Below are 13,560 nucleotides of genomic sequence, written 5' to 3'. Positions count from 1 at the left end.
GAATATTAGGTTTGCCAGCTCTGTTGATCATTTACATTAATCCAAGAGGTACGTGCAGCTTAAAGAATACTGCGGTCGTGAACACTGTTAGTGCTAACAGCTGTTGATGGCGGATATCCTCCAAATGATTAGTTGAGGATTTACACTGATGAATCATTTATGAATTTAGGTAGAAAAGCAGGGGCAGGAATCCTTAGAACGGCCATGGCCACTCAGTGGCAGAGTCATAAGGCGTCTACTGTACTCGACACTTAGTAAAATGAACAGTTTTACAGGCAGCAGGAATATTTTCGTGATGGATCGTCTTATTGTAAAGACACATTAATCAGGTTTTGCCGGCAAATTTTCAAAACGTTCTTGTTGATATTACAAAGCCAATTTTAAGTTAATGCTTATTAAACAAATCGGATATGAATAATTGTGCAGTCTTAAGAGAATACGGTATAACTAAAGCAAATGTTCCGCATTAGCATGAAGACAGAGATAACTTAAAAATGTGTACCGGCAATGCACAAAAAATGCATTCAGTGGCCAGCAACAGGGGCGCTTTAAAGAAGTTGAAGATGAAAATGTGAGGTACGTGTCTGAAAAACGCAAGGGCAGAATGGCCATACCATGGCGCAATAAACTCGTTGACCTTCAACGTCCATGTCTTCATCATACATCGCTAGCCGCTGAATTCGACCGAAGCTAGCAACCGAGACGTGCGTCTAGCGGCAGCTGGTTGTACCTGACTCTTAGTAAAAGTAACAGTTTTATAGACAGTAGGAATACTGTATTTTCTCGCATAATTAACATATTGCATAATGTCTGCATCCCTGTATTTTTGGGTCCAAAGTGGAGAAAAAGAAATTTTCACATATTTGACATATTTCTTCGAACGTCCATCATATAGCTCCGGATGTGTTTTGAAATAAAGATATCAACTATTCAAGTAGCAGCCTTCCTATTGCAAAACCGGGCATTCCAAATACAGGGCAACGTGCTGTTGTCAGCCAGTAGGAAATACCACTGCACTAGTTCAGTGAGAGAATCAGCACAGAAGTGACTAGTGTCGTAGGTACGACATCGTAACTGGTGAAAAACCTTCAATTAGTATGTTTAATATATTTTAATTATAGTTTATTTACGACTAAATTATCTTTTATTAAGTGTTAAACACGACTAGCACTTGTTTCCCTGTAAATATGTAGTATAAAATTGTATAACCTCAAATACGTATTGTGTATAAGTTTAACCTCAAAATCTAGATAGTCGAAAGCGGTAGAAAATTCCATAATGTTCGTATGTTAGACTTATTGTACTATAATTTCATATATATGGAGAGTTCTGGAAACTTACTCTTAAGTTTTATTATCCAGATACATGTAGAGACATTACAAATGTTGTAGATGTTTCCATATGGATTAGTAAATAGTAGACGAATGTTCGAGTACCCATCCGACTAGCTGGTTGATCGATGTTTTGAGTGTGTTCCATTAGAGTGTTGTAAGAACTCTTCCAGAAGTCGATCATTCTAGATGGTTGATCGAGTAGTATAAATATCGAGAGGTCAGTCAATGGAGTCAGTTCTCAGTTAGTTATTAGGACTCAGACAAGTGATGGACTGCGAGTAACTGTTCGGCGGAGGCGGAGTTGGTGAACTCAAGAGAGTGCATGTTATAGTTCGAGAGTCAGTGTTGTTGATATCTGTACTGGCCAGAATCGACTTCAGGGCACTCCGCTATTGAGTTTTGTATATAGTGTCATTTGCGACTGTGTATAATTGTGTGTTGTGACGTACATTGTAAATAAAGTAATTTAGATAAGAAAATTAGTGTGTTCTCGTGTGATATTTACTTACGTAAAATAAAATCGCAGCCTAGAACGATACTAGTGATGCTCTATTCCAGTCTGGTACAAACGTATTTTACTAGTGTTTTGAGTATGGGTCATGCGTTTTCTGTGATCTCAAATTTGTTTGTTAGTCCACAATGAGCAAGTATTCGATTAATACTGCATCCTATAAACTCCCGGTGTCAGTTACGCCGAAACATACAGGAATAGGTTAGTGGGCCGCAAGGTGTGCTACCATGGTAACAGAGAAGTGCATTTCAAGCGACCACCACGTCTCGCGTAGCATTTCGCAGATCAAAAAGTGGCAAGTTTCCGCAAGTAGAGGAGGATCTGCTTAAATATATGATTTTGTTATGCAACATTGAATATGCTGTTTCTCACGTAATGCTGTATTTTAAAGGTTGAGAAATAGCTGCTGCACATGGAGTCTCAGATTTGAAGGTTAGCCGTTGCTGGATGATTAATTTTATGAAGAGAAATGATCTTTCTCTTTGACGAAGAACAACATTATGCCAAAAAATGCCGAATGATTTCAACCAAAAAGTAATTGATTTTCATCGCTTTTGTGACTGAGAAGCATAAAGTGAAGTAATACTTGATCTCCCAAATAGGAACCGCAGGTCAGACGCCAAACAATTTCCATATGCCACAAAATCGAACAATTGATTAGAAAGGGACATCGAGTGTTATCTTATGCACTGCCAGAAGTGAAAAACAACTATGTACTACAATGCTTGCTGTATCAGCTGATGGCAGAAAGCTTGCATATTACATTGTTTGAAAACGAAAAACAATGCCTAAAGTAAAATTTCCGTGAGGGACCCTTGTTTGTATCCAAGAAAAAGGGTGGATGGACACGTAACTCGTACAAGATTGAATACGAACGGTTTGGGGAAATCTAGCAGGGTCCCATCTTCGATGCCTGGCCCTTCTCATGTTGGACAGTTTTATTTTTATTGCCATTATGTCATTATTATGTGTGAAAACGAAAATCCACAGTTCCAGTCATTTGATCGGGTCAGGAATGGAATGAATGAAGCCCCCATCTAGTGACGAGGATAGGAAATGTGCCAGCTGTCGAACCCGTCGCACTCCTCGGGGGCAATGATAAATGACTGACAGAAGAAAATGAAATGTTAATGGAGAGTGTTGCTGGAATGAAAGATGACAGGGAAAACCTGCGTACCCGGAGAAAAATCTGTCTGCCTCCGCTTTGTTCAGCACAAATCTCGCATGGAGTGACTGGAATTTGAACCACGGTATCCAGCGGTGAGAGGCTAGTTTTGTGAGCGCATAACACCATGGAACAGCGGGACGCGCTCACGAAACCGTCGACAGAGGGTGGTGAATTACAGCACAACGATCCTTGAGTCCTATTAGTGGGGTAGGCCGTGGATAGTACGGCCATGACTTCCACGTTTCTTTGAGTTTCTTTGCTTGCTGTCGGAAGGATAATTTAACTTGCCCTGATGAAGGCCAGTGCAGTTTGGCTGAAAGCTCGGCTTCATTAAGTAAACATAGTGGCTTTAATCCAGTATTCATTTATTTATTTACGTTAATGCCATGAGCCACGAAAACCTACGTTCATTACTTACTAAATCAATCTATATAATGATACACAGGATATAAGGGGGTGTAAATAGAAAGGATCCATGTGGTCTGTTTACACAAGGGAATATAAATAGAAAGAATACAAGCCCTGTTCTAGAATAGATCAGACTAAATCAGGTTGACATTCAGTATGAAAAAAACATATTAGAGAAAATTGGCTTAAAACTAATAGTTTAACCTAGCACAGTATAAACGAAGAACAAATGTTGTGTATGCTGTATTTACAAAGGAATAATATAATAATACCGTATTTCTCTGAATCCACGACGATCCCCACTTTTTCCTTCAAAAAGATTAAATCAGATTTTGTAAAATCATATGAAGGCCGTTCTTGTACAGTATGCATCTTTGTCTTCACGTCAATACCGAACATTGTCTTTAATCATGCCTTATTTTTTTTGCAGGTTTAATAACCATTAACTTAAAATTGGCATCATAATATTAAAGAGAACCCGTTGAAAATTTGTCGGCAATACTAGTTCCACGCGTCTCTACAATACAGTAGAATCTTGGTGCATCGTTCCCGGAACTGTCGTTTTCTTATATGTATCGTTCAGTTTATTTAGTTCCAAAAATATGTGATAGTACATATCACACCCTCACACTATACATAGAAGTGAGAGATATTATTGTCATTATTATTATTATTATTATTATTATTATTATTCGTGAATGGTCCCTTTTGGAACACACGAAGCTTTATTTATGATTTCGTTTGCGGAGGATCTAGGATGCTTTCATCTGTTGACTAAAGATCCTTTTCTTTTCTTCCGTCCACTTAGTACCTGCTCTTTTTGGTATTATTATTATTTTTATTATTATTATTATTTTTATTATTATTGTTATTATTATTATTATTATTATTATTATTATTATTATTATTATTATTATCATCATCATCATTAGTATTTCAGTTGTATATTTTGTCACTAATACTTGTAAGCTGGGAGGTCTACATATACGTAGTATGAGTAATTTGTTTTGAACAACGAGTGGGAAAACATTGCTATATTGGACTCTGGTAATTAGTAAGACTCATGCTGACCCCCCAGTGTCTTATGAGATGAGCTTGTTGTTGTACTAGGAAAGTTCTATGACTCATGTGAAACACCCCAGAGTGTGTTATTGTCTTGGGAGTAAGTAGTAGTTCAGGGCATGGTCTTGACAAGAGGATGACTCATGATTGGCTGGCAAGGTTCAATCTCGGCGAATCATGTGAGTGATGAGGTCTTTATATACTTCGACATCACAGCGGAAAGGAACCACAACTGACACACTGTACAAGAAAGAAATAGTGCTAACACACGGGAGTGAAACTGGATATACGGTATTAGAGTGACACGGCTACAATGGACTGGACTTCAAACGTTCGTGGAACGTAGTCTTGTTATGTTCGTGGAAAGTGGCTGATCGACAAATTGTGGAGTGCTTACGCATTAAGTATTGTAGCACTTGTGGCGGCCTGGCATTATATGTTCGTGAAAGCTACCTCAGACTTTCCATAATTTATGTTCAGGATCGACAAGCGTGTGTTGCTGAAATGTATATATCTTTACAACAAGTGTTAAAGTCTGTGAACACAGTATTACGAGGTAGAGTATCTGTGTGATGTTATAACTGCCGATTATGACAATCGGCAAGTCATGTTGATACAGAGACAGTTAAGGGTTCTTATATACGTATATGTACATTGTTCAACGAACTAACTACAAATGGTGGCTTAGTTCTCGCTTTTGTTTTCCCACTGTTTTCATTGTTGTTGTTGTAAATATGGAGTCTACAAGCAATCTTTGGTTTGTGTATTATTAGTGTATTTTGGTGAGTTGATGAGGTGCTCATGCACGGATTTGATTAAGAATATAGTTAGATATTTTAGAATCAGTGGAGTTATTGATGAACCTAGGTGCAGTTCCTACCTATTTAGTAATTTTCAGAAGGTTAGGTAAGGCCTGAAGCAGATGTACCAGTACACAGCATTATGTACGCGCCGTGGGATATAAAGAATTATCATGCTGTATCTAAATTTGAGGGATCCATTCTGGTGAACTCTGGTGCCCATACTACGGACATTTCGATTAATTATGTTTATTAATTTTATTAAGTTTTGAGTAATGTTATTTATTTATATATATATATATATATATATTTATTTATGATATTTTATTATCTATTAGTATTCACAGCAGTTACAAATGTTCCATACAAATTAATGTTAAATTTCCCTGCATCTGTCGTTCCTCGAACTATCGCTTTTTGCATTGATAGTAAAAAAATTACGGGTCCTCGGCCACAACTTTCCCGCATTTTTCGTTTATGAGAAAAATATACGCATACATTAGTTTGAATTTAAAGTGTCATGGAACAGCGGCAATCCGTTACATTAGAATATACGCGCTATGAGCGATTAGGAGTTACTAGGCTTGAGCAAGTTTCTCGGCTGGACTGAAATGTGCAGATTATTTACGTGCAATTACACTATATAGGCCTAACCACGTCTACGAGCCTCCTGGTGCCAAGGCTTTTGCTCAAAGTGCCAAGCCGTCATTGTGCGGTTTCACTTTATTCTGAGTGGACCTATGCTGTGTCTTTGTGTGTGGCGATTACAATTTTATCTATCGTTCCTAATTACATTGTTTTTCTCATTGTAGCGCATGCATATTATTGCTATTCTTGACATGTCGTCCTGTGAAAGAAGTAAGAACTCTGGAAGAACGACTGAAAATTATAGAAGTTAAATCAAATCCGTTCAAAAAACGAGTAGATACCGCCGAAACGTCTTGGGTTAGCGTCTTCAACTTTAAACTCCATTTTTGCTAAAAAGAATGAGATAAGAGAGCAAATTAAAAAATGTGGCAGTTCAAGTAAAAGCAGATAAACCGGAAGAGAATCTACATTCGCTCAGCTGCAGAATGTCCTTTTCACTTGGTACCATCAAGCAAGGGTTCCAGTATTCATGGACTAGTCTTCAAGAATGTTTCTGGAGAAAGTGCTTCTGTGGATACGGAAGCTATGGATCTGTGGATCAAGACCTCCTTCGCTACTGGACGGGTACGAGCTGTATATAACGCGGACGAGACTGGACTTTTTTTACAGTGTCCTTCCGGACAGAACACTGGCGCTGAAGGGTGAATCTTGCCATGCGGGGGCAGGGGAAATTCAAAAGAAAGATTAACCATTCTGTTGTGTATGAACTGTGATGGCAGTGACAAGAGATTGCCAGTCATAGTGGGAAAATCATTAAAACCAAGTTGTTTTAAGAACTCGAAAAAACTGCCCGTGACGTATCATGCAAACAAAAAAGCTTGGATGACCACTGACGTTTTTTCACAATTTTTAAGGTCATTTGATGTCATGAACTGTTTCCATAAAGGTGGTTTCAGCTGTCAGCTACGCGCGGCGGAAATAGACTCCACTGAAAATCTCTGTGCTAATGGTGAAGATAGTGATGACGATATCTTTAATGAAGACGGGGAACAATTAAAGGGTGAAAGTGACTGTGTTCCCGTTGATTTTGAAGATTATGTGCTGATCAATTCTCATGGAACCACATGTGGAGTGGAAACAATTGTAGAGCTGTGTGATGATGGCGCTGGGGAGATGAGTGATGAAGGGGAAGAAGACGATCGTGAGCCCAAAGTCGTCCTGAGCTTTGCCTTAGCCAAGGCAGCATGTACTCGCACGATATCAGTGATCATGAAGAGGAGAACATTATACAGGTAGAGAAGGCTCTGTCTGAAATGCAAAGCTTTATAATACTCAAAGCTGATGAAACAAAAACAATTAATGACTTTTTTACTAAAAGGAGCAAGTAATAAAATGGCAGATATGGCATTGCACCAGTATTTTGTTAAGTTTATAACTAGATTGATACGCATTAAAATTATCATCCTGTAGTAATAGTATCAATGTTGTTGCCAAGAAAAGATCAAATGATGTAAGTTTTGTGCGTACATTTGAATTAAATAACAACATTCCACAAATTTCAAGAGTTTCTTCTTGCTTTCCACTATAAACACCGAATGAACGTTTGTTTTTAAATTTAACAACTGGCAATTATTGTAACTATATTTTGAAAATTGACAGAATATTACAAACACAGCTATTAAAAAAACCCTCCGTATTGATGCATTCCTTCATTCTTCCCAAGATAAAGAACGTCGCCCACTGTCCTCTCTATAATGAGCGGATTACGGTTCGTCAGCTGAGAGCCGACTTCATGCTCATGATTACAATTTAAATGTCCATAATTAAATGATCTATTTTTCACAAATTGATTAAACAATTCATGGCTGGTGAATTGAGAACGTATACACCATGTTTTTAATAGTGGGATGTACAGTGAAGAACGAAACAACCGAGAGAGTTGGTCTTGCGTTGAGAGTCGCACAGCTGTGAACTTGCCTTCGGGAGATAATGGGTTTGATTTCTACCGTTGGTAGCCCTAAATATGGTTTTCCATTGTTTCCCATTTTCACACCAGGCAAGTGCCGGGACTGTACCTTAATTACCGACATGGCCGATACCTTTCTAATCCTAGCCCTTCTCCATCCTTCCGTCATGTTAGTGCGATGTTAAACAAGTAGGAAAAATAAAGGAACAAAACGAAGTCTAAAAACTTTCTATTTCATTTCTAAGTAATGAAAAATTACACATTCTTTGAAATAGTTCGTATTTCGCTGAAAAGCACATTATCGCCGTAATATCCACTTACAGCAGTAATTTGCAATAAGAAAACTGACCTTAACGGTTTTCAATTATTACGCGATGTAAAGAAAAGTGAAAAGAAATACCGTAAATATTATGCCTATTATTTCCATCGCGTATGTCGTATTCTTCTTTTGATGCCTCTGTGAGGTTTACATACAGAAATATGTTCAAATACAGTAAGCGTATTTTATTATTTTGCTATCCCCCAATTTTTTTATGTTATCCGCATTTATCGTTTTCCCGCATCCATTGTAATTTTCTCCCTTCCCCTTGAAAAATGATGCATTGAGGTTTTACTGTACTGTTGATAAAATAGACTATGATAGGTATTTGATTTGATCCTGTATTGAGTCGCCTAAATCTATTAAAGAAAACTATTTAAAATAGTTTATGTTCGACCCACTTTGTCAATACACTTTTAATGATAGAAAATTATTTATTCATTCATACATCTTTCAGGAACAATATGCATTTCCTACATCATAGAAGTCAAATCAAAGATACATGTATGAATGAAGAAATAGTTTTCAGTCATTAAAACTGTATTGACAAGTTGGATCTAACATAAACTATTTTAAATAGTTTTCTTTAATAGATCTCTACAATACGACGATCCATCAGGAAAATATTCCTTCTGTCTAAAAAAGCTGTTACTTTTACTCAGCGTTAGGTACAACTGGCTGCCGCTACATGCACGTCTTGCTTGCCAGGTTTGGCAGACTTCAGTGGCTAGCGATGTATAGGCCAAATAAAGACACGGATGTTGAAGGTCAACGAACTAGTTTATTGCACCGTGGTATGGCCATTCTGCCCGTGCGTTTTTCGCAAACATACCTAACAATTTCATCTTCCACTTCATTAAAGGGTCCTCGTTGCGGACAACCGAATGCATTTTTTGTACAGTTCGCATTTTTTAAGCTATCTTTGTCTTCACGCTAATGCCGAATATTGGCTTTAGTTAGGCCTATGCCGTATTTTCTTGTGGCTGCGCAATTATTCTTCATTTCCGCATGTTAAAAACCATTAACTTAAAATTGGCATCACAATATCAACGAGAACCTGCTGAAAATTTTCTGGCAACACCTGTTCCACTTACTTTTACAATATGACAATCCATCACAAAAATATTCCTGCTGTCTATAAAACTCAATTTTACTAAGCGTCAGGTACAGTAGATGCGTTATAACTCTGCCACTGAGTAGCTGTGGCCTTTCTAAGAATTTGGAGACTCGCATGTTTTGATGCCATCTTGCAGATTTGAGAAACGTTTTTGTAGAGGCTAATAGAATGTCATTCGCTCTCCATTATTTCCCCGAGATCCAGTGACGTTACACAGAGGCATTGTAAAACCGGTTGCCACGGCTAGCGATGTATAATAAAGAGGCGGACGTAAATTGTCAACGCGTTTTCTGTGTGCGCGGGGGATGAAAAGAAGCAGTGTGGTTACTATGGTAACTGCCAGTGGTGTTCATTACTGTTAGATGGTGAATGCAAGACAACCCTTGATTTTTCATATGAGATTCTGAGGGGGGGGGGGGGGATGTCTTGGATTCGGAGAAATACAGCAGATGTAGTTAAAATTCTCTCACACAGGATGTTTCTTGAAAAGCAGATTAATAAGAAAACTATTATCTTATGTTGATATAGAGGAGTAAAGCTTTTTGGTAAGACAAATAACCTGCATTTTCATAAAAAGTAAGTATGCAGAAGCTAGCACCATCCTATTCAGTCAATGAGGATAAAAACAAAGATAATTTATTCTAGAGTTTCACAAAAGGGTAAGTTTGCAAAGTTTACAAGATCAAGTTAAAGATAGTTTTTTGTTGAGCATGACAGTCACAGTGATGTTTGCAGTACACATGGAAGGAAACAGCTGAGCGTGACGTCAGCTGCAACAAGTCTTCACAGGGGAGTTCATGCAAGGTCAAAGTGCACTACAAAATGTCAGGTACAGAAATAGCTCCAAATCATTCAGATGTTCAAAAGTACTTGTGAGAAGTTCTGCAGGTATCGCCAATAGTATATAAATTAACTGAAATACCCATGGTGGTAAAATACCGTAGATCTAAGAACACTACACTGATTACACAAACAAGCATAGCAAACTTAAAAAAAAAATTAAAAATGTTTGAGACAACTGTATCTAAACAGTTCACAACAATAATTTGATCAGCCAGTTAATATCATCGGTATTTCCCAAGTGGATAATATGCTGATGTTTGGAGAACATCATTTTCCCAGATTAAAAGGAGCATAAACAGGAACTAGAACTTGTACTCACTGAGCAAGTTGGCCGTGCGGTTAGGGGGGAGCACAGCTATGAGCTTACATTTGGGAGATAGTAGGTTTAAACCCCATTGTCAGCAGCCCTGAAGATGGTTTTCCATTTTCACTCCAGGCAAATGCTTGGCCTGTACCTTAATTAAGGCAACGGTCACTTCCTTCCCATTCTTAGGCCCTTTTTTACCCCATCGTCGTTTTAAGTTCTATCTGGGTCGGTGCGACATAAAGCCAATTGTAAAAAAGAAACTTATACGAGAGAGAGAGAGAGAGAGAGAGAGAGAGAGAGAAAATCATCTCTCTCCCTATGTTATTTTGATGCTCAGAGACATTGATGAAAAGTAGTGGCAGGAAATTCCTGCTGTGGCCTTGGAAGATGGTTAGTGGCCCAAGGCACCATAGATTGACGAAAGCAGCTCTCTGACATTCGATGCAGGATCATGGATGAGGTACGGAGTTGTTTATGCAATCTGGGACAGAAGCCAGGACCCCCCCACTCTCTCTCTTTTTCTCTCCCCCTCTCTGTGTGAAGTGACAAAACAATCTCGAATTAAGTTGTCACGCAGGGGACGTAACATGAGTGAGGAGCCGGAAATCTGAAGATAGTAGTGAGAGTGAAGTACATAATTGTGTTTAGAGTCAGATGACTATTAAATAAATAGAAATAAAGTTGCAGATAACCGAAGGTAGGAAACAGTTCATTACAACAGACTGTATTTTGCTAGATGCTAACCTGTTTTATTATCATTCATGAGTGCCAGTAAATTAACTGGCACATTAAGTAGTTGATTTACTGACACATTAAATAAACTATCGGAAGGCAAAATTCTGACCTTCTGTTATCTTTTAAAGTCATTATTGTGGTAGACATCATAATTTCCTCTTGCTCCAGTTCATTCCATGTTGTTGGTTGTTCTACCACTTCTCAGTCACTACAGTTGTCAAATTCATGTTTCCTTTCCTAAGACTTTCCGTTACCAAATCTATTCATCTTGTTCTTGGTTTTCCTTGACCTCTTTTCCCCTCCAGCTACCGGTCCAAACTCTGTTTTGTCATATTTTCATTGCTCATCCATTTGGTGTGTCCAAACCATATCAACCTGTTCCTCTCTTAAGATTCAACTTCTCCACTTCAATTGCTTTCCTCTTGTCCTTGTTTTTGTCACTCTGCCTTCTTGACATCTAAACCATGCTCCCTGGAAACTTCATTTCAGATGCTGGGATATTGCTTTCATCTTTTTTTTTGGCCTAGGCTAAGTCTCTTCCCCCTACATTGGTATAGGGATGAAATATGTCTTGTACATTATTTCCTTAGCATTCAGTGGTATATCTTTATTCCACAGTAGGTTTCTCACACTATAGTAGAAAGCACTTTCTATTTGTATTCTTCTGCTCATTTCCCCATCCAGTCCAGAATTTGCCATTTAAGTCCTTAAAATTCAAACGTTGCTATATTTTTAAAACCATTATGCAAAATAAATATTGTTTTATTCTTTAGCTGTTTAAAATTAAGATATTATATCCAGATACTCTGTGAATTGGCATGTTTTCTTTGACAGTGTGTTGGATATGCTGAGATTCCACAAGTTTACCATTGGGTATGCTTGGGTGTCTGACTATGGTACTTCAGAGGAAAAGAAGCATTTTGACAACCTCATCAAGTATTCACCAATTCATAATGTTGCAATTCCCCCAGGAGATGGTGTTCAGGTGAGATATATTTGTATGTCATTTCTTTAACTCTTTATATTGTTGTCAGGGAGAACATTGGAACTATGAACCAGCCATACTTTTTTTTTTCCCCCCATTGGTGAGCGTGATGGCTGTCTTGAGTTCAAATGTACAGGAGGTGTGTATGTGTTTGTTCTGACCTTGAATGCAAGGCAAGCTTGTTCGTGAAAGTTGCCTATCGAAGGACATGTTTGTGAGTTGTGTGCTCTTCTGTTTGTTTTATGTATTTAACACTGAAAATTATAATACAGGGAAAGGAAACTTGTATGAATTAGGGAAACAAAAGTAGATGTTCAGTCGAACCTCGACATCTTGAGAACCATTACAGACTATCCACTTCATGCCCGTATCGATAATGTAATCCAAACAATAAATGAAAAAAGGTTCCACCTAATCGATACTTTCTCAGTATCCAGATACTCTGTGAATTGGCATGTTTTCTTTGTCAGTGTGTTGGATATGCTGAGATTTCACAAGTTTACCATTGGATACGAAAGCAACCCCCAAAGTCACGGATGACAAGCTCCATTTACGAATCTCGGCTGCGCGGTATTGACGAAATTTCAGCGTGAAAGGAGGAAACGTTAACGGTAACAAACAGACGAGACTAACGGATTTTTTCCAATGGTGTTAACGGAGGTATGTTTCTTGTTTCACTACTGTATCCTGTCAGAAAGTATCGATTTGGTGGAACCTTTATTCATTTATTGATCTTGAGACCTCCATTACTCAAATTTTCAGTATCTTGAAGTAACTTCAATTGTCCGTTTGTACTATTCTTCACTTGTATTTATTTCTCTATTACTTGAAATTCGGTTACACAAATTTTTCGATTTCTCGAGCTATAATGCTCAAAAACGGTATTCTCTATATCTCAAAATTTTGATAACTCGAAATAAGATGTAGCTTCTGAGGTGATTCGAGATATTGAGGTTCCCCTGTGCGTTGTGTGTGGTTTCTGGAAGAACTGCATGAGTTATCAGTGTGGGACTGTGGACTAAGTGCAGAAGTGCACACACATTCTCACCATTCATTGGGGGTTCGAATATTTTTATATATTTTATATATTTTTGTTCACATCCAGAGCTTCACGGATTAAACACAAGGATCCTCATGACGAATAGCATACTGCTTTCACTGACATATGGGACTTTTACTGCCCTAACTCAGTTGATGCAAGGTTTCAGTTGTGCCAATTGTCCCTTCGCTGTGTGTTCAACAGAAAAATATGTCAACACGCTCCTTGTGTACAATGAAGCATGAGCGAATGCACAACAAGCACAATGCCTATTCCATAAGGGATTTTAACACGGACGACAACCAACTGCAAATACGTTTAGGAGTGCGGGGTGGTGTTTGTGTACAACTTCGTGTTGGAGGGGTGCCAGTGACGTCC

At 38.2% G+C, this 13,560-nt stretch overlaps 1 protein-coding gene across 6 annotated transcripts in view; it reads left to right on the top strand.

Annotated features, from left to right (window-relative positions):
* The window catches only part of LOC136878769 (prolyl endopeptidase), a 133,406-nt gene that overhangs the window by 99,934 nt on the left and 19,912 nt on the right, over nucleotides 1-13,560 (top strand). For all 6 annotated transcript variants that reach the window (XM_068228984.1, XM_067152233.2, XM_067152230.2 and 3 more), the window contains exon 13: nucleotides 11,993-12,143. In XM_068228984.1, coding sequence (XP_068085085.1) covers nucleotides 11,993-12,143 — 151 coding nt within the window. The remainder of the gene's footprint in view (nucleotides 1-11,992; nucleotides 12,144-13,560) is intronic.

Source organism: Anabrus simplex, chromosome 8, assembly GCF_040414725.1.
Source record: "Anabrus simplex isolate iqAnaSimp1 chromosome 8, ASM4041472v1, whole genome shotgun sequence".
Lineage (NCBI taxonomy): Eukaryota > Metazoa > Arthropoda > Insecta > Orthoptera > Tettigoniidae > Anabrus > Anabrus simplex.
Note: the sequence above shows the minus strand (reverse complement) of the source record. Positions and strands in the feature narration are given on the sequence as shown.